Genomic DNA, 20,480 nt, shown 5'->3' with positions numbered 1-20,480 from the left:
TGGGCTGAGCACTATTGGTCCTTTACTCACTTCCTTAACTTTACCTAACCCAGTGTTTCAAAAAACGCCTCAAAAACCACCAGCGTCAGAAACACCAGAATGGAACTTTCTGAACCCCATCCTCGCCCCGGCAAACAGAATCAGAGTCTCTTAAAATGAGGCCAGAAATCCTCATACTTAATAAGCTCCTCAAGTGATTCTACTCTACACTCGATTTTAAGAATTCCTCGTAATCCATTGCCACCTCCGATAAATATATTTTGAGGGTCATATGTTTTTTTTTTAGTTAGCATTGAATGAGTTTTCACTATAACTTGCTTTATCCGAGATCTTCAAACACACCCTATACCTCCTATATAAATTCAACTTGACTCTAATGAAGCTGTATATTATTAAAAACATCTTTATTTATAGAACCATTACTGCATTCAAATGAGCTTTGGTCTGTTACTGAAAATTATCCCTACTTGGGAAAAAAAAGTTATAGAGAGGATGAATGGTGTAAATTTTAAAAGAGAATATATGATAGAGGTATTTGATGATAACTTTGTATATGCTAACTCATTACTGATTTCTAGAAATTCTCTCTATATAATCCCTGCAAATTCAGATGCTTGCAAATAATGCATATTTGGGGATAGCTGTGAACATTTGAAATCCTTCTTCTTAAATAAGTTGCTGAAAAAGGCATATTTTTTCAGACATATTTATATGGGAGGAAAATATGTACTTTTAGCATATATATATGTATATATATATATATATATGTATATATATATATATATATATATGTGTATATATATATATATATATGGGAGGGAAAATATGTACTTTTAGCCATAACAGTCTAGATAGAAAAAAAATCTTGCAGTTGGTTTCTAACATAGACTAAAAATTACATTTTAGAGAACATTTTTAAGGATGCATTTGTAATGCTAGAAAAATTTCTTCTCCAAAAATGTCAACATAACACTTTAAACTAGGACAGGCGTACTCATTACCTGAATTTGTATAAAATGCAACCCAGGCAATTGAGATTTTTCTTTTTCAACAAAGTGTTTAAATTAAAGATGATGAGAAAAAATTTTCTCTATGAACATGGTGATAACTTCATAAAGAATTAAAATCTATAGTCACAGCTAGAAATACAGATCGAATAAATCAGAGATGAGGTTAACTAGGTAAACTATTTCTCACATCCAGCCCTTCACCGAAGGGCAAAAATACAGTCACTTGACAGGTGTGTTTCTGATGGAAACCATAGAGTTATATCACTTGTAATTTAAAAAATAGTGGGATTATATTATTCTTCACTTGGAAGAAAATGTTCGACATTAGTCAATCACTGTCTCTTTCTGACCTATTTCTGGGACAGACACACACCATGAATCTAGAGAGAAATGTATTGAAAAGACATATAGGGTGGGTAGCAAAGAAGAGGATCTGTAGCAGAAAGAAGAAGAAAGATGACATCTGGAATATAAAGAAATCTGGTAGAGTTAGAGGATTAGGACCGATGTGCAGACCACTTAACAGAAAATGGGGTGAAGGGAGAGGGGAAATCAATGAGGAATTGACCGTTGACAGAAACATACTTTGAGAGAACAAAATGGAGAACAGAAGAAATTCAGGAAGCCAGTTTCTAAAAAATGGAATTGTAAAGAATGAGAATGTGATGGGAATACTTCTTAAAAAAAAAAAAAAAAAAGATCCTCCAGCTATTTCCAACAGCTAAACATAAATGTGGCAGGTAGAAAAATGATCCCCTCAAAATGTCCACGCTCTAATTCTTGGAGCACTGTCCTGCATTGATCTAATCATGTGTCCTTGAAAGCAGGGGACCCGTCCCAGCTGGAGAGAATCAGACAGTGAGAAAAAAAGACCTGATCCATGTTGCTGGTTTGAGTATGGGGTAAGGGGCCCAAGAGCCATGGGGAGCAGCCTCTAGAAGTGGAAAAGGCAGGAAAACCGATTTTCCCCTAGAGCCTACTGAAGGAAACATAGCCGTGCAAGACCTTGATTTTAGCCCAGTGACACCGATGTCATACTCTGACTTACGGAATTGTAAGACAGTAAATTTGTGTTTTTCAAGTTTGTGGTAATTTGTTACAGCAGCAATAGAAAAACTGATATACTAGATCCTCAGGCGTCACCAAGGCACCAAAATGGCTAGCTGCCTTCTATACAAGGAAATAAAGAAATGACCAATCAACTGCTTTGATATAAGCCCTCAACCCTGCTACACTTCAAGCATCAAAATATATTCAGTATGTTCCAATAGTATCAAAGGAGCATTTTCATAACACTATTGAACAAGCTCCCTTTGGCAATATAGTCAACAGGACAAACAAAGGACTCCTGCAATTCTTCAGTTAGTTATCAGTCTGTAGAAGAGTTTATTTCTGAAAGGAAATTATGATTCTCTTCCTGGTCATGATTTAGAGTAGCCTTGAAGAACTGCTGCCATGTTACCCAAGTGTACAACCTACCAGTTAGGTCAGAATTGTTAGCAGCCATAAAGAAATTGAATTTGAAACAGTGTATCCCAAGGTGGGCATGAATGCATAGAAATGCACTTATGCTTTAAGAGCAATATCACTAATATACAGAACATTATTTGTGTCATTTAACCTTAAGATTGCCCATGAACTTAATCTTTATCTGAATAAGTCTTGTAAAACATGCTTAGCCTGAAAAGAGGATGCAGGAACAATATGGCATTAGTTTGCATTTTCAATTTCCATCAGCAATAATGGTGAGTTGTAGGAGGAGGAAGGGAAGGGGAGGGCATATGGGTGAGAAGAGCAAGGAGAGGAAGCAGGGTAGGGGAGAATATTAGGTAGAAGAGGAAGAGAGAAAAGAAATATACAGTGAGGGGAGGAAGACTAAGATCTGTAGATGACTCTCTAGTGCTAAAAATGCCATTATATACTGTATTTCTTTAATCCTCCCAACAACCATATGAATTAGTAAAAAGTTGTTAGTATCACCATTTTAGATGGATGGATCTGAGGCTAAGAGCTCGTTGAGATTCAAACCACGTCTTGCAAATCCAAAATTCTTTCCAAGATGACATTAAACTTCTTTGCGTCCAAGTCCCTATTACCTTGAAATTGATTTTTTTTTTTGAAAAAGAGGAAGATGAAAGGTCATATTTCCAATCCAGGATTATGGCCCTATTTGAGAGATGTGTCCATTCAGCTAACACTTTACTGACTCCCATGAGAGCTAGCTCCAAGAAAGATTAGCTGACTTTGGTTTTCATTATATCCCTTTCTTTTTCACCTCTTCCAGTGCCAAATGACCCCAATCTGTCTGCCTTCAGGACACAAAGCATCCCATCCCAAGGTGCTTCTCACATCTACCCCAGCTTCATTAATGAACAAATGGACAGTTCCTGAGGCACTTGTGTCACTCTGTGAGGGCTCTCAATTGAGTGTCTGCCTGTGAATTTGTCACATTTGGACCTAGAACGTATTCTTAGCCCTCTTACACTTCTGACCTTGAAACACTCCTGGAGCAGAATTCTTGCCCCAGACCAGCCCTCTTTCCCCTTATGAGGACCCAAGCCCAGTCAAATAGTGCAGTTGCTGCACTGCAGACTGGTTTATCCTAAATTTAACTAGAGTCTCATAAAAACTGGGAAAAATCCTATGTATGTCCGGGAGAACCCAAGTGTAGTGACAAAGCCAGAGGACAGGGGCTGGGAAAACTGCAGAAAGGCCCCCATCACCTTGGGTCCCTTCAGTGACTGGAACGTCCTTTTCCAAAAGTGGGGGAGGGGAGTAGTCAAAGCTGAGAAAGAGCCTTCAAGATGTCTCAGTCTCCTCCTTAATTAGCTCAATGTGAGTGATAATGAAAACCCCTCGCGTTTGTACAGAGCTTCACTGTTTACAAAAGGGTTTTCATGTCTATTATTTCATTAGTGTCTCCATTTGACTCATGAAATGTTGTGAGTCGGACTCACCCAAGGTACCTTAACGTGCTTAGCCCAGTCCAGACTGCAGCCCAGGTTTTCTGCCTTCCGGGCCTAGTTCTTCCTCTGTATCGTAACACCTTCAATGATGCAGGGACATGTGTAAAGAAAATGGAAATGTGGAATATGAAGTGTAACAGCATAGTGCTAACACTTGAAAGAGATTTTTTTCAATAAGCTTATTTAATGTAATTTACAGATTTTTTCCACTGAAATTATGACACTGTCTGTCCTTGTCTAGATTTAAGTAATAAAAGCAGATTTATTTTGTTGACTGTTATGGGCTGAATGTTTGCTTCCCCCCAAAATTCATATGTTGAAATCCTAATCCCCAATGTATAGGTATTTGGAGGTAGGGTCTCATACTTATGACTGAATCTGCTGGCACCTTGATCTTGGACTTCCCAGACCCCAGAACTATGAGAAATAAATGTCTGCTGTTTAAGCCACCCAGTCCATGGTATTTTTGTTATAGCAGCTCAAGCAGATGAAGGCATTGATTACAATGCAATATCATCAGGCTATTCATCAATGTAAGACAAACTTTGTGGGTCAAAAGTAAAGTCCATGCTGTAGGCATAAGTAAATCCATATTTTTCTCAATCCTATTTTATAAATTTAATATGTTTCATTATTTAAAAATGTGTACTCACAATTTTAAATATTCCTTTAGAGCAGCGTTTCTCAACTCTGGCACTTTGAATAAGATAATTCTTTGTTGTCAGGGGCTGTCCTGCGTGCATTGTGAAATGGTTTGTAGCCTCCCTGGCCTCTACTCACTAGATGCCTGTAGAAACCCACACACCCCAGTCATGACAACCAAAAATGTGTCCAGATATTGCCACATGTCTCCTGGGGGGCCAAAATTGCTCCCTATTGAGAACCAAGGCTTTAGAGTCTAATGTGTAGGTATCTCCTGAAATAACTACTTTATCTGCCCATCTTTTTTATTTCTTTACCTCGAGTTTAATTAAAAGATAGCAAGAATAGTGTTTTATTTCAACAACAAAGGCAGTGAAATTTTATGTGCATTTATAAGAAGATTGAGAGGAATGGATGAATCAGAAGGATGACAAGAAGGATGAAGTCAATATAAAAAGGGGTGGACCCTATGGAGAACAGTATGGAGGTGCCTTAGAAAACTACAAATAGAGCTACCATATGACCCAGCAATCCCACTACTGGGCATATACCCTACCCTGAGAAAACCATAATTCAAAGAGAGTCATGTACCACAATGTTCATTGCAGCTCTATTTACAATAGCCAGGACATGGAAGCAACCTACATATCCATCGACAAATGAATGGATAAAGAAGATGTGGCACATGCATACAATGGAATATTACTCAGCCATAAAAAGAAACGAAATTGAGTTATTTGTAGTGAGATGGATGGACCTAGAGTCTTCCATACAGAGTGAAGTAAGTCAGAAAGAGAAAAACAAATACCGTGTGCTAACACATCTATATGGAATCTAAAAAGAAAAAAAAAATGGTTCTGAAGAACCTAGTGGCAGGACAGGAATAAAGATGCAGAAGTAGAGAATGGACTTGAGGACACGGGAAAGGGGAAGGGTAAGCTGGGACAACGTTAGAGTGGTAGTGTATATATATGGACATATATACACTACCAAATGTAAAATAGATAGCTAGTGGGAAGCAGCTGCATAGCACAGGGAGATCAGCTTGGTGCTTTGTGACTACCTAGAGGGGTGGGAATAGGGAGGATGGGAGGGAGATGCAAGAGGGAGGAGATATGGGAATATATATATATGTATAGCGGATTCACTTCATTATAAAGCAGAAACTAACACACCATTGTAAAGCAATTATACTGCAATAAATATGTTTTAAAAAAAAGAAAAATATGTGGAATATATATACAAAGAAATATTATACAGTAATGAAAATGAACAAAGTATTGACAAATTCAACAGTATAGATGACTTTCAGAAACATAATATTGAGTAAAAGAAGCCAGATAAAAAAGAACACATACTACAAGATTCTATGTATATGATATTCCAGATAGGCAGAACTACTTGATGATATAAGGATAGAGACTGTCTTTGGAGAGGGTTAGTAGTGCTCGGGAAAGTACATGAGAAGGATACTGGTTATGTTCAATTTACTTATGTGGGTCATGTTTTTAGAATTGTGTTACTTTGTGAAATTTGATCAAATACACACTTTATATGAGTATACTTTTCTTTATATGTTTTACTTTACTAAAATGTACCTATAAGTGAAAAAGAAGTAAAATGGAGAAGTCATTGATTACAACAGAATTTATCCAATGATAAGATTTTGGAAATGAAATGGCCTAGAGCATCAGTTTTCAAAGTCTGAGACTGAGTCCAGAATCTGTATCTTTAACTAACTGGCTTCTGCTATAACTCAAATAGTAATATTTGATAAGTACTTGGAATTTGTAAATGGAAGTTTACTTTTTTTTACAATAAAATTGTATAATCTTTTTAAAAAATAAATTAATTAATTAAAAGGGGTGGACCAATTCTAATTGAAGAGTTTCATGCAAATAGAAATGTGAATGCCATGGATTGCTTGGTCCACACCCTACATCCTACAAATCCCAATAATCACTGTAGAATTTTAAGTTTATTTACTTCTTTTTCCTTCCTGTAGATACAACTTTTCATTTTGGGGAAAACATGCGTGGTAAACCTACTTACCTTTTCATTTTGGGGAAAACATGCGTGGTAAACCTACTTACCTCTGAGAAAAAGTATGACAATTAAGTGCTGATGTATAGCCATTAGGGATAAACCCTGCTTGAGTTTGTAATCTCATTACAGTGGACTGTTCTGACAGAGAAATAAAAGAGATCTAAACATAGGCAAAAACCTAACAATTCCTTACAATCTGATAAACCTTAACATCAATTTAAAAAAATGCATTTTATTCCAAAGGAATACTTTCGAGAGTCTTCCATAAAAATAGCTACTTGACCTGGTTTCATAAGCAGCAAGAACAGGGCTCAGTGGCCACTTAGGTTCCTGTATCTATGCCTCATTTCTTCAGGAGGCAGAAGACGGCCAAGATATCAATGTGATTTATTCCATTATACCTTCATGTTGCACTCAGCTTCTGGTGATTGGTACTCACTGTCAAGATCAGTTACAGGGCTTCCCTGGTGGCGCAGTGGTTGAGAGTCCACCTGCCGATGCAGGGGACACAGGTTCGTGCCCCGGGTCCGGGAAGATCCCACATGCCGCGGAGCGGCTGGGCCCGTGAGCCATGGCCACTGAGCCTGCGCGTCTGGAGCCTGTGCTCCGCAATGGGAAAGGCCACAACAGTGAGAGGCCCGCGTACCACAAAAAAAAAAAAAAAAAAAAAAGATCAGTTTCAAAGGGCTTGTTCACTGGCTTTTCATCTGGTAATGAACGAGACGAAAACTACAGTGGAATATTTTTAGTGCTGGACCAGTGACCACTACAAAAGCTTTTACTCTATCTTGGAAGCTCAATTTAATCCATGGAATAGGATGATTCATCATTCCAGTTTGCCCAGGACTTTCCTGGTTTTACCACTGAAAATCCCACATCCCAAGGAACCCCTCAGTCCTGGACAAACCTAAACAGTGGGTTACCCTGTTTGAGTTATGAGTTTTTGACAGAATATTTATTGAAGTTAACTTTTAGAAAGTGTTTTCCAAGAGTTGGAAATATAAGGTCAAGAATAGTCTCTAAATCTACTTTTAAAGGAAAAAAAAATTCTGTTTTGTAACAATCAAGTAGCACTTGGCATTTGGAATATACATTTAACTAGCCTGTATGACTTCCAGGTATTTGCTGCTGCGTTTGTGAAGACGAGCATTTCCAAGGGCAAAAGAACAATCTTTTTCTGAGTGCTTCCTTTAAGCAAGGACACGCTGCCAACTTGAAAGGAAATAAAGGCCACACTTTGTCTATGGGGGGATCCTACAGTTATTCCCCTGCAAATTTAATTCAAACAGGTCTTGAGATCTGAAACATGGAGATATCCACAAATTAGAGGATACTCGGATTTTAAAAAGGAAAGAAAAGAAATCCAGGCCACAGAGAACTATCTCAAAGCAGCAATAGTGTTTCATTTTCATGTTAATCACTCTAGTCCTGAGAACATGTTTTGTAAGTCTATATTGTGAATAAAATTTCTTGAGATTGTCTCTATATGAAATATGCATACTACAAATTTTAAAACCTAAAAGTTATTGTCTTCCAGCAAGTCAATTTCATTAAAAAAATAGCATGCGTGTATAAAATGTGCAAATCAATGTTATTCTAATACTTCGCTTTTAGAATTATTAATTATACAAATATGCCATTCAACTAGTGTATTAATGATTCCTTCAGAAAATGCAGCATTATTTTAATTTTATCACTCAAAAATATTTAAAGAGGTAAATATACCTCTTTAGAATATCACTATCTTAAAATAAAAGGATTTATTTAGGGAAGTTGCTATTGGAAAATGTTATTTTACTTTTTCAAACAATTTTAAGAATCTGCTTGACTTATAAAACTGATAACCTTAAGAACATTTATTATATGTTCATTGTAGGATGTACTTATAGATTATACTTAATCCTGTCCATTACATGAGAAAGATTTGTGATAAATCCTTTTACTTGATCCGTTGTTAGGGTCCCAAATCAACTTATAAACAAAAATCCCCAACGTAAGTGTTATTATATTTAAACAGGAAGTTGATTCGGTAATGGAGTAGAGACACTTGTCACTACAGATCATGATAAAACTTAAGAATATTAGTGTAGAGTCTGTCTTTATATCACCAGGTTACAAATAAGCTATTTTGTCACTATAGTTATGGTTTAACACATCCATTGTCAAAGGTATGACCAAAGTGAATAGAAATATTTAAGCCCCAAAAGTTTTAGGGAATTCTGAGTCATGAAGCTCAAGTAATGTTTCTCAAATTCTAGGGGCTATTGGTATCTGCCAACAGTTCAAAAATATAGATATAAATCTTAGGAATCACCAAAATTAATTTTACCTTGTTTGGCACTTCCCTTGTAAGACCCCATTTCAAATGTAAGGGTCTTAAAAGTCTTGAATTTAAGGTGGTATCACAATTCCTTTTTAGTAATGTAACTGGAGAACTCTTATATGTAGTCCACATCTTAGTTTGGCACCTACAGGTTAATCCTGCAAGACTTTGATGTTAGTATATTCCATGAAGTATTTTTTTTTTCTGTGAAGTATTTAATGACAATATTACTAGTGTCCACCTCAAGATGTATGTAATGGTCACATTTTGATTATCTCTCAGGCCCCAGTTACACAGAACATTATAATCAGAAATGTATCAGAGACGTCCAGTGTCATGACACTGGTTTCAATTAATTGCATGTACATTGCGTAAAATCTGGTTTATAGCCAAAAGATGGATTATAAAGCAATAAAAGCAAGAGTAGCTGAAGTTGAACACAAACACACACATTGAAAATATGGCATCTTTTAAAAAAAAAAAATGTACCAAGATCGAAACATGATACCAGGGAAAGTGATCTGAAGCCACCCAAGTCCTGAAATGGTTTGTGGTTTAGGCAATTTTTTTTTTTTAATTGGCCATCAACTCTTCACTGTGTTCTCCTTTCCTAGTTCAACGCTGGAGTTTGGGAATGATGCAACTACAGCGGAAGGCTTCAGTGCTCCGTGGAGACAAAAGAACCAAGACAGTTAACTCAGGCTAACAAGTGAGTGCCTCAGACTAACTGAAAAATCCGGTCCAGCTGTTTTGCATATGTTTGACACTAACTGGCTTTTAGATTAAAAATATGACTTTCTGCCCCCGCAGAAAGTTTAAGTAAAAAATGGCTTTTTTTTAAAGAGCATCAGAAAGCTTTCATACTATGTATATATTTACTACAAAAGCTGAACCAAGCACACACACAGTAAGGGGGAAAATTGACTCCAATTGATAGCTGGTTTAAAAAAATAAAATAGGCAAACCAAATAATCTGAAAATAGGGTTTGTCATGGAAACAGCATATTAATGGGACCATATTCCCAGTAGCTTTATGGTTCTTCAGGCAAGTCTTATTTTGCCATCACTGTTGAAAGAAACAAAAGAATACACTGGCTTTCTATATGCTACACAATTTAAAACAAGTTGTTTTGTAAAAACAAAGCCTGCTGGTGGCTTAAAAATGTCTTTTCAAATTACTTAAATCCAGCATTTTAAAACCTGTCTGCATCAAATTTTATAGTTACATCATTTTAAGGACACCCACAGTAAGAATGCTTTGTATTTATTCTTAGAATAGAGACTAATAATCTTAAAAATTTTTTTCCAGAAACTATCTGTTGAATAATCTAGTGAGAAGACCTGTTTTAATTTAGCCTAAGAATTGCTATTTTTTGTGTGCCTACACAATAAAACCTTCTCCAATATCTACTATATTAGATTAATGTAACAAAGAAAAAAAGAACATAAAGTTGCACCTTGCTAATTAAAACTGAATGCTCTATTTTCAATTAGATTTAAGTTTTTCATTTGCCTGAAAATAAATAATGATGATGACTTATAAGACAACTGTCTTATAACCATGAAAGTAACTCTATTGTATTAAAGGTCTTCATTTTAGCCCCTTGTCATTTTATCACAAAATGTTTTCATGGGAAAATTTAATATAGATATTTTTAGTGTATAAAGGAATAAGAGACTTGTCTTCCAAAGGTTTTTGAGGTTTTCCATCTGGCATTCTCCTTTTCTCATAACCTTATTTCCATATTGTAAAATATATAAGTAAACTTTGTAATTTTATAAAAATTAGTATGTGTATACTTATGTGTATATTTTATAGAGAGATATAGACATATGTATATATACAGTCTACATGTTATACACTTACATTAATTCTAACTAAGAGTAGACCAACCAGATAATTCCTCTAGGGAAGGTTCCTTGAACAATATAAAAATGGATCTTCAGAAGCAAACAACAAAACAGCCTTATACACCCAACTGCTGCTTAAAATGCTTATAAACACACAGGCAGTTAACCATTTATTGATTGCCTATTTATGGTTTTGGAATATCCAAGATTATGGAAAGTATAAGATAATACTTCATAAAAATCGTGACAAAGATGATGGTTGATGATTTAAAAATAAACCTCTATATTATAGAAAGTTACGTTAATTTACCCTTTAAAAGAAAAAAAGCTGTAATAAAATTAGAGTTCTCTTTTTAATAATCTTCTTTGAGTAAAGAAATAATTTGCAAACTTCTGTTTTATATTGTTACTGTCATGGAAACAGATCTTTCCTAGGGACTTCACAACATCAATCACTACAATGCAAGTCGGTTAATTCTTTGGAAGGACTGATCTGAAGGTTTAAAGATAGACTTTTTCGTTGAAATTCCTGAATTTATATACTGTGGGATTGGCTATAGACACTATAAAATGTAAAGGTAGTTCATAGTGCATACAGTTCCAGCTCTATTATTTTCAGGCACAAAGACCATATAATTTTGTACAAAACTTTGATTTTTTTATTTGCGAAATTAAAAATATGGTATTATATATATAAACTTCTATTCCTCTATAAATATAGATGATTTTGTGATAATGAACAGAATAAATGCATACCAAATTCAAAGACCATTGTCATTTTAGGGTATGACAGACATAGATAGATTTAGGTCCTAAGTACCGGCATTTTGATAAACTCTTAAAGTTTAAAACAATACATCAGGAGGATTGCTTTTCTCGTCTTTTTCACAGAGAACTAAAGTGAATATTTTTAAATGGCTTTGAAAGATTTACATTTGACACATTTCTGTAAATCCAAAAAGGAGCACACAGGATTTAGTGCAGTAGACCTGCACACATTCTCCCTTTAGCATGCATGCCCATATTTTGTTTATTTCAGGAGCTAATCCCATCAATTATTCCACCTCCTTTACCTCCTGGAATCTTACCAGGTTATTATTAGTGATGTGGATTGTTTCTCCCTCAGAATGTGTTGTTGAATAATAATCGTAGGAATATGTTGAAAGTGTACAAGTTTTACATTTTAAAGTTTCTGATATATGTCTAATTATTATTTGATTGAAAATAAGAAAGTAGCACTTCATTTTGAGGACGTCCATTACACTGAAATCTCCTTCAAGTTTTCATATTCAGTTTACCGTTTTGCTGTCCTGTTAAGGAAAGCAAAGATCAGCTCCTTAACAAAGCTTTCCAGGTGACCTAACATTTCCATTTTACAGAACGGTAAATCTTTATGCAGGCTGTCTCAATCCTAGAGGCACGTTGCCAGGCATCCGTATGCAATTAGAATTAACATTTTATAACTCCCATCTTCAGTCTCTCCCAACCCACACAAAGATTCATGCCTCTTCCCAAATCTCAGTAACCACATCTTTCCATGACGCTGGGCGAACCCATACCAGGTTTTAGACGCTGGAGAATGAAATGAGCTCATCCACCAAAAATTAGACTTAAGAAAAGTTTGGCATTGGTTATCCCACTCACCCTCTAACCAACTTAGGTGGAAGAAGGGAGTGTCTGGGCGTTTGAGGCCAGAGCGAGGGAGGCTGCAGCTGCCAGTGCCCACATCCGTGGGCCTCCTCGAAGCTAGGGGTAGGGTTCTGGACAGTGAAAATTTCAGCTTCGGATAGTCTAAGGGACAGGCCTTTGCAATCTGGCCCCGGACAAGGGCTAACTTGGGATGGGCGGGGTTCCACTCTCGGACTTGCAAGCTTTGTGGAGTTCTGTACCTTAAGAGCCCAGACCCCAGCAAGCATGGGGAGGGAGGGAGCAGACAGAGGAGCAGGAAAGTGATCCGGGCGGTGCAAACCCAAGCACTCCCCACCCCGCGTCAGGGAGGGGCGCGCCAGCACCAACAGAAGCAACGAGCAGTGAGCTCTGGTTTTCTCTCTGCGGTACTCTGCAAAGGGCAAGAAGAAAAAGTCTCAAATGGTTAAACCGCCCTAAATAATTACAATTTAAACCAAAAACAAAAAAGGAAAGTAAAAGAAAAACCCGTGAACGGTCGTCATTTAAATACAAATATACTTACAAAAATCTTACACAGGCTATTTACAATCATAAAAGCGTACAGTCCCGGTACCAGAGCAAGAGAGGTCTGTCCATCCTGCTCTGGCAGTTGGGCCCTCGAGTCCCTTTGCCCCCAGGGACAGAGCTTTTGCAGGAGCCTTGTTGTTAAAAGGAGCCCGCGAAAGTGAATGGCTACTGAGAAAGCCTCGAGTAGCCAGACTTGGCAAGGATTCCATAGGGCCAGCATTTTGGGGTGGCTGGGACCAGGCTGAGGGCTGGGAATGGGCTGAGTCCCTAGTCTCAGACGGTGGTCTCCCCCTGTTTGCTATTGGTGAGCCTAGTGTAGAACTTCCTCCAGGAGTTGAGGGTCTTGCCGGACCAGATCCAGAAGCCTGACGTGATGCCCACGATCAGCGTCATAAGATACTTGATCATGAAGACTGTGAAGTCAGGGCTCATGGGCGGGTGCGGCGGGGCGCCGCCCGCCTGGAGGTGGGGGCAGGGGATAGCATAGCTCTTGCAGCTCTGGGCCACCCAGCTGCGCTCCCACTGGTCCCGGAAGGCCTGCTCGTAGAAGTAGCAGGCAATGACGATAGTGGCTGGCACCGTGTAGAGCACGCTGAAGACGCCGATGCGCACCATGAGCTTCTCCAGCTTCTCGGTCTTGGTGCCGTCGTGTTTCATGATAGTGCGAATGCGGAAGAGGGACACGAAGCCGGCCAGTAGGAAGGACGTGCCGATGAACAGGTACACGAAGAGTGGCGCCAGCACGAAGCCGCGCAGTGCGTCCACGTTGTTGAGCCCCACGAAGCACACCCCGCTCAGCACATCGCCGTCCACCTGGCCCAGCGCCAGGATGGTGATGGTCTTAATGGCCGGCACGGCCCAGGCGGCCAGGTGAAAATACTGCGAGTTGGCCTCGATGGCCTCGTGGCCCCACTTCATGCCGGCCGCCAGGAACCAGGTGAGCGAAAGGATCACCCACCAGATGGAGCTGGCCATGCTGAAGAAGTAGAGCATCATGAAAAGGATGGTGCAGCTCTCCTTCTTGGTGCCCTGCGCCACTGTGCGCGCCCCGTCCTCCGCGAATTTGTCGTTACACACCACCCGGTCCTCCAGCAGGAAGCCGGCGATGTAGGCCACGGCCACTGCCGTGTAGCAGCCCGACAGGAAGATGATGGGCCGCTCCGGGTAGCTGAAGCGCCGCATGTCCACCAGGTACGTGAGCACCGTGAAGAGCGTGGAGGCGCAGCATAGCACTGACCAGATGCCGATCCAGGTGCGCGAGAAGCGCAGCTCCTCCGGCCCAAAATACATAAGCCCGTATACCTTGGTCGGCTCGCAGGGCGCGCCGCAGTCCTTCTCCCCCAGGAAGTGGTAGTTGAGGTAGGAGGGCACCTTGAGGGCGCGCGGGCACGAGAACTTGCCTCGTTCCGACGCGCCGGCGCCCCCCGCGAAGCCGCCCCCCCGGTACCCTCCGCCGCCGTGCTGTGGGTTGCTGGTCCAGAACTCAGGCAGCAGCGAGGGCGTCGGGGTGCCCTTGTCCGACGTGTTCTGGCCCACGCACAGCTCGCCAGCGCCGTGCACCGGGAACTTCTCGCACTTGAGCGTGTCAGGCCACTGGAAGCCGAACTTGTTCATGAGCGCCTCGCAGCCCTGGCGCGCGCGCTCGCACAAGGAGCGGCAAGGCGGCAGAGCCTGCTCCAGCACGGTGCACACGGGCGCGTACATGGAGCACAGGAAGAACTTGAGCTCCGCGGAGCACTGCACCTTCACTAGCGGGTAGAACTGGTGCACCTCGAGGCCCGCATCCTCCTGGTTCGTGTGGCCCAGCAGGTTGGGCATGATGGTCTGGTTGTACGCGATGTCCGTGCACAGCGGGATGGAGATGGGCTGGCAGTAGCCGTGGTCCGGTATGGAGATGCCCCGCTCGCCGTTGTACTGCTGCCCGCTCTGCTGCTGCTGAGGCGGCGGGGGCTGCTGCCCCGGCCCGGGCCCCTGGCCGGCCGCCTGCGCCCGGACCCCCAGCAGCAGCGGAGCCTCCAGCAGCCAAATCAGTAGTAGCACTCCGCGCGCCAAGCGCCCGGAGTCAACTCGGGGGGGACGGCGGCGGCTGCCCACGTCCCCGCTCCCCTCCGCCACCGGTCCAGTGCGGAGCGTCCCGGCACAAAGTTCCCAGCTTGCGCCGCTGGCGGCGGCGGCCCGAGACTTCTTAGGCGCCTCCTCCTCAGCCATACTTTCTCGGCTCCTTTCTTGGCGCCTCTCGGCTGGGGCTGGCTGTGGCGCGGCCGGCGGCTGCTTCCCCTGAGGCCGGGGCGATCTCCTCCCTGCCGGTGCCCTCCGTCGAGCCCGAGCAGTGCTCGGCCCTCTCCACCGGCTCCCGCTCTGCGTCCCGCAGCCGCCGCCGCCGCGGAAACTTGCGATTCATGAAGCGCGGGCTGCGGGGAGAGCCCGGGTGGCTCGGGCGCGCCGGGGTCGCGTCCCGCCTTCCTGGCCCTCGGCTAGCTGGCTCCCGGCTGGCGGCGCCGCGCTAGTGGCGGCGGCCGGGTAGAGCGCGCAACTCTCGGCAGCCCAGCAGCCTCGGCTCCCCCCTGCGCCTCCGCCTCCTCCTCCTCCGCCGCCGCCTGACCATTTGTGTCAATCCCTCAACTCGCTAGCTCTCCTCTCCCTCGCGCGCCCTCGGACCGGTTTCCAGGCGCCCCGCAGTCTGTCTTTCACCGGGAGGGAGGAGCCTTGAAACAGACGCGGAACTGGAGGCTCAGGGACCGTCGCCCAATATCTGTACTGACTTGCCGGCGCAAAGGGCGCCAGCCGCGGTGTTCCCAGAGCGAAAGTCGGAGGCGGGCGGGTGAAGGAGGAGGCGGGAGAGGGAGGAAGTAGTATTGGTGCAGAGGCACCTCTCGGCACAAAGAGTGGGTTTGCTATGAAGCGGGACAGGCTTGGTTGCTTTTGCTTCTGCGGAAGAAAGGGCGAGGACAAGTAGGAGAATGGTCCCATATGCTGCTGGGGATAATGAATAGGAGTCGGCGGACCGCGCGATTTAGCTTTTCTTTTATCCATTTTTGTGTTTAAAAATTCTGCTCTTAGCGCTGGTTACAAACAGCAAACCAAGTGCTTCGATCAGAACAGATACCTTTGACTTAAGGAACGCAAGGCTTCCTTTGAGTTTATATCTGTCAAGGTGTTGTTTTAAATATTACTCTCAAATCCTAGAGCTCTCAGGCTGGGCTTGGCGGGCTTTGGACGCGCCATTTCCCCCAAGGAGAAGTTCACGGGATCGCTATCAAAGGAAGAAAAACAACAACCAAACACAAACTTTGATGGAATTTAAAAAGTAAAGTCAGATATACAGTCCGCTATTACTATCTTTTCTGTGGTCGAACTCCTTTTTCTCCTCTTTATCAATCCAGAAACAGAAGCAAACAGAAACTGCCCGTTAAATATTTAGAGAGAAAAACTTGAGAACCCGACGACCTCTCTGAGGGAGCAGAGGAAGCCCGCGCTGCCTGAGACCCCAGAGGTGGTTCGGGGCCGGAACTGCGCCTGGGGGCAGCCTGGGCCCTGGGGGAGCTCCTGGGAGCCTTCCAAAGCCCGGAGACGCCCACGGACCTGTGGGAAATCCTGGGAGGGTCAGACCCGGGCCAGCTGGGTGCCACAGGCCGGGCTGCAGAGTGGTCTTCCACTCAGACGCAGAACTGCGGATGCCGGTTCACAAAACAAACAAAACAACACAATTCATCTCAGCCCACTTACATTCTTGTTGTTTTCGTGTAAGGTTTTTTAAAGTGATGCTTTGACTACGTGACTCAGTTTTATCAATAAAATGCCACTGTATTATTAATTCTACCTAGGATTGGTTGACCTATGATTAGACTGTCTTGGGATACTTTTCTACAGTTATTTTCTATCTTTTGTTTATCCATTCATTTGTTTAATAAATACTTACCAAGCTCATATTATGCTATAAGCACTGTTAGGTAGTAGAATACAAAGATAAGCAAGACATGGGCTGGCCTTACAGGAAGGCATAGTGCAGTGGGGCACAGAGATGTAGATCAGTTCTCTTGATGCCCGTCCCAAAGCTAAAGGAGCACTGGAAAGGAGCCAGCCAGTGGAAATGGGTAGGGAGGGTTCTGGTGGAGAAGTGGGTGGAAGGTGCAAAAGACAGGAGCTCTGAAGTGCTTAAATTGCTGCAGGGGGAGGGGGGTGGGTGTGGCTGAGATATTATGAGGAAGGCAGGAGAAAAATTTTAATCCATGCTAAAAAGTCTGGGTTAAATTATATAGACAACAGGGCGCTGTTGAGGGTCACTTTTTCCCACATAAGCAGGGGGTGGCTGAACAATATTGTTATAATTTATATCTGTTTGGTATGTTAAACTCAACTAAAATGCAGCTTTCTTGGTCTTTTTTTAAAGAGCAATGCTCCTCAAACTGTGATCTCTGAACCAGCAGCAGCACCTGGGAACTTGTTAGAAATGCAGATTCTCCAGCCCCATCCATACCTACTGAGTCAGACATCCAGGTGAGTGTGATGCACTCAGAGTTTAAGGACCATTGCTCTAGAGAATAACTGTTGTATCCTTTTCTACACTGAGCACTACATTAATCATTTTGAGGTTAATTCTATCTTGAAATTGTCATATTAGTGGATACCAAATGGTATTTTATATTGGGCCTGATCATTTACTGTTTAATCAATCTGGTCATCAGATCTACAAAATTGAATTGATCATCTAATTCCTGAGAATGAATCAGACCACCGAACTGCCTAGGGCCACAATGACTGAACGTAGAGCCCTCATTCATAAATCATTTAAATCATGAAACAGGAAAGTCAACTGGAAGTAAAATTCTTCATTCTCACATAATTCATAGGATGGATTTTAAAAGACAATTCCAGCTGGATAATGTACCCACTAAAAAAAGTTCAGTTTATCAATATTCGCAGATACTCTCTTAAGAGCACAGAGTTTTTCAGAGCTTTGCAGTGGTTCAGCAGGTGGCTTCAGGATGACTGGGAAAAAAGGGAGCTGGGGCACAATGTCATTGGGAAGCTTAAACATTAGTCTACATGTACTACTTTAGGTGAGTGTCACTTGTCCTACATACTAAAAGGTCACTGTAAATTTTGTCACCGTGCATGTTGGTGTCTCTAAAGATTGTGCAGTCATATCTTTACCTGTTGAAATGAAATGACATCTATTTGTTTCAGATACATATATTATCATTTTTCAAATATTCATGGATGTAGTAAATTCATAAAATTCATATTTGTTTTAAAGCATTTCTGGATTCCTATTTTTTTAAAGAAAATGCAACAAATATCATAATGAATGTACAACAGGTATCATATGTGAATGAGTGTGTGTGTGTGTGTGTGTGTGTGTGTGTGTGTTGACAATAATGCATGAAAGATTTTGGTATTGAAAAGGACGTTGGGAAGCACAGGTGCTCTCTGAGGTCCTTAGAGCATTCACCATTCATAACTATTCATTTTATCCTTCAGCATCCTGGCCCACAGTCTCCCGGGGACACCTTTCTCTAGCCTCTCACCCTGATGCTCTTTCTTCTGCTGATAACGTCCCATGCTTAGAAACTTTACCAAGCCATGTTTCTTCTGCCACTCCTCTTGTGTAAAGACTACTCTGTCTTGTGTTCCATTCTCTCAAGGTCATTCTTGGTGACTGGGCTTGGTGAAAAGTCAATTTATTCTAGTGTATTAATTACCAAGAAACATCCAGTGTATTAAGCATCCACCATCACCATCACTTCAGATGCTTCCTCTTCTCCCCCAAGGGGGTAGGGCACAGGGAGTTTAGCAGAATGCAGTTCTGTTCCCCAGAGTAGGTCTGTCCTGCTTCAAAAGTTGTTCTCTTGAAATACGTGAGCTTGTTTTATCTTCCACTGGACAGTGAAGTTTACTAGGGAGGAGGCTCAGAAGTGCAGTCAGAGCTAAAAAGAAAAAGAAAGTCATTTTTGCCAGATCATGGAACCAGAAGGAACCCAAAATATCATCTAAGGACTAGTTAATTTTCTCCAGTTTATAATTAAGAATACTAGATCCAAAAATGTTAAAGGAAGAGATACAGGTTAAATGGCCTTGTTTGGCATGAATTTTGTTAAATGCTTATTTTAGTCCTTTCTATATTCTTTTGAGTAGCTATCGTTCTTTTTATTTTTTAAAAAAATCAGTTTTCTGTAGAAGTTTTCTATCAATGGATTGTGTAAAAAATGACCTTGTCAAAAAATTGTTTCCTGAGAGTTATTTTCCAAAGTTAAAAAAAAAAAAAAAACCTAGGTTGTCTTATCTATTTTTTATACCAATACGTTATTTCATTTATCAAACCTACGTGATACAGAGGAAGGTATTAAATATTAAAATCAGGAACAGTTCAGGGTGGTAACCAATAAAAATTAGTGTTATGGAAGGTCTTTTGGGGAGGTGATAATAGCAGTGGTAACAAAATGTAAGAAGGAAAATATGAGCAGCATATTTTGACATTAATCTAAAATATATTATTTTCTCATATATGGTAGAAGGGGTTGAGATCCACAGATAAAAATTACTAAGTAAGTATGAAGTATTATGAACTTGGTAATAAAAATATTTCATTTAGGTAAAAGCTATAAGCATAACCCAATTCCTCCTTGATACTGATTCTTCAAGCATCAGTCAAGTTTTCTTATATCGAAGATCTTGTTTTATCAGCCCTTGCCCAAATCTTCTGAAGTTTCTCCAGACTGCTTATGTCAGGTTGAATATGGATAATTACCAGTTCCAATTACGTACAATTGGGTGCACATAGACTCGCCTGGAGTTAGGTGACTGTTCCAGGTGCAACCTGGCAGATCTAAGATAGTTTAAAACTCAACTTTATAAGGTTGGACTCACACCTCTGTATCACTTTTGTATGTTAGGAATGGAAAGTGAGAACTTGGTTTACTATGCTTTGAGTGTCTGATGCTTATCTTTGAATTCCTAGTGAAGAGATATTGATTGGTTCAGGAGCTGGTAGTGATTAAGAAAAGCTGGGCTATGCTATTCCCACCTTCCTCGGAGGCATCACCTGAGGTCTGTTATATTGTCTTTGTAGAGACACTTTATCTAAGCTTTCAGCATAGATTTCTACTTCTTTCTTCTTGAATTTCTAACCCAGGAATTATGGCAGAAGCTAATTCTTAACTTACAAAACATCCGTATTCTTTTGCAAAAACTCTAAAACTAAATGTCTTTTCTTTCTTAATTTTTTTCTTCACTCTTACACAAATCCGTTCTTGACATTGGTGAGATTGTTCTTGGATTCATTTATACACAGAACCTCAATTCATAGGCACTCTTTGAAAGGTCCATCTTTTGAGAACATATATTGCTATCCCTAAAACAGCTTATCAAAGGGGACTATCAGTTTGACTATCCTGACTTTTATCTTACAGGGCACTTATAGCCGATTAATATTAAGATCCTAAACTA

The 20,480-nt window shown here is 41.2% G+C and overlaps 2 protein-coding genes across 2 annotated transcripts in view; one reads left to right on the top strand and one right to left on the bottom strand.

Annotated features, from left to right (window-relative positions):
* Positions 1-18,241, top strand: part of MTERF1 (mitochondrial transcription termination factor 1) — a 508,137-nt gene extending 489,896 nt beyond the window's left edge. The window contains exons 12-13 of the transcript XR_003431984.1: positions 9,602-9,696; positions 17,425-18,241. The gene's annotated coding sequence lies outside the window, so the exon portion shown is untranslated. The remainder of the gene's footprint in view (positions 1-9,601; positions 9,697-17,424) is intronic.
* On the bottom strand, positions 9,819-15,676 carry FZD1 (frizzled class receptor 1). Its single transcript, XM_027102397.1, has one exon. The coding sequence runs from the start codon at positions 15,240-15,242 to the stop codon at positions 13,308-13,310; it is 1,935 nt and encodes a 644-aa protein (XP_026958198.1). The 5' UTR covers positions 15,243-15,676; the 3' UTR covers positions 9,819-13,307.
* Positions 18,242-20,480: the final 2,239 nt, after the last annotated feature.

This window comes from Aethalodelphis obliquidens, unplaced genomic scaffold (genome assembly GCF_003676395.1).
Source record: "Aethalodelphis obliquidens isolate GAN/ISIS:26980383/991018 unplaced genomic scaffold, ASM367639v1 scaffold5, whole genome shotgun sequence".
Taxonomy (NCBI): Eukaryota; Metazoa; Chordata; class Mammalia; order Artiodactyla; family Delphinidae; genus Aethalodelphis; species Aethalodelphis obliquidens.
Note: the sequence above shows the minus strand (reverse complement) of the source record. Positions and strands in the feature narration are given on the sequence as shown.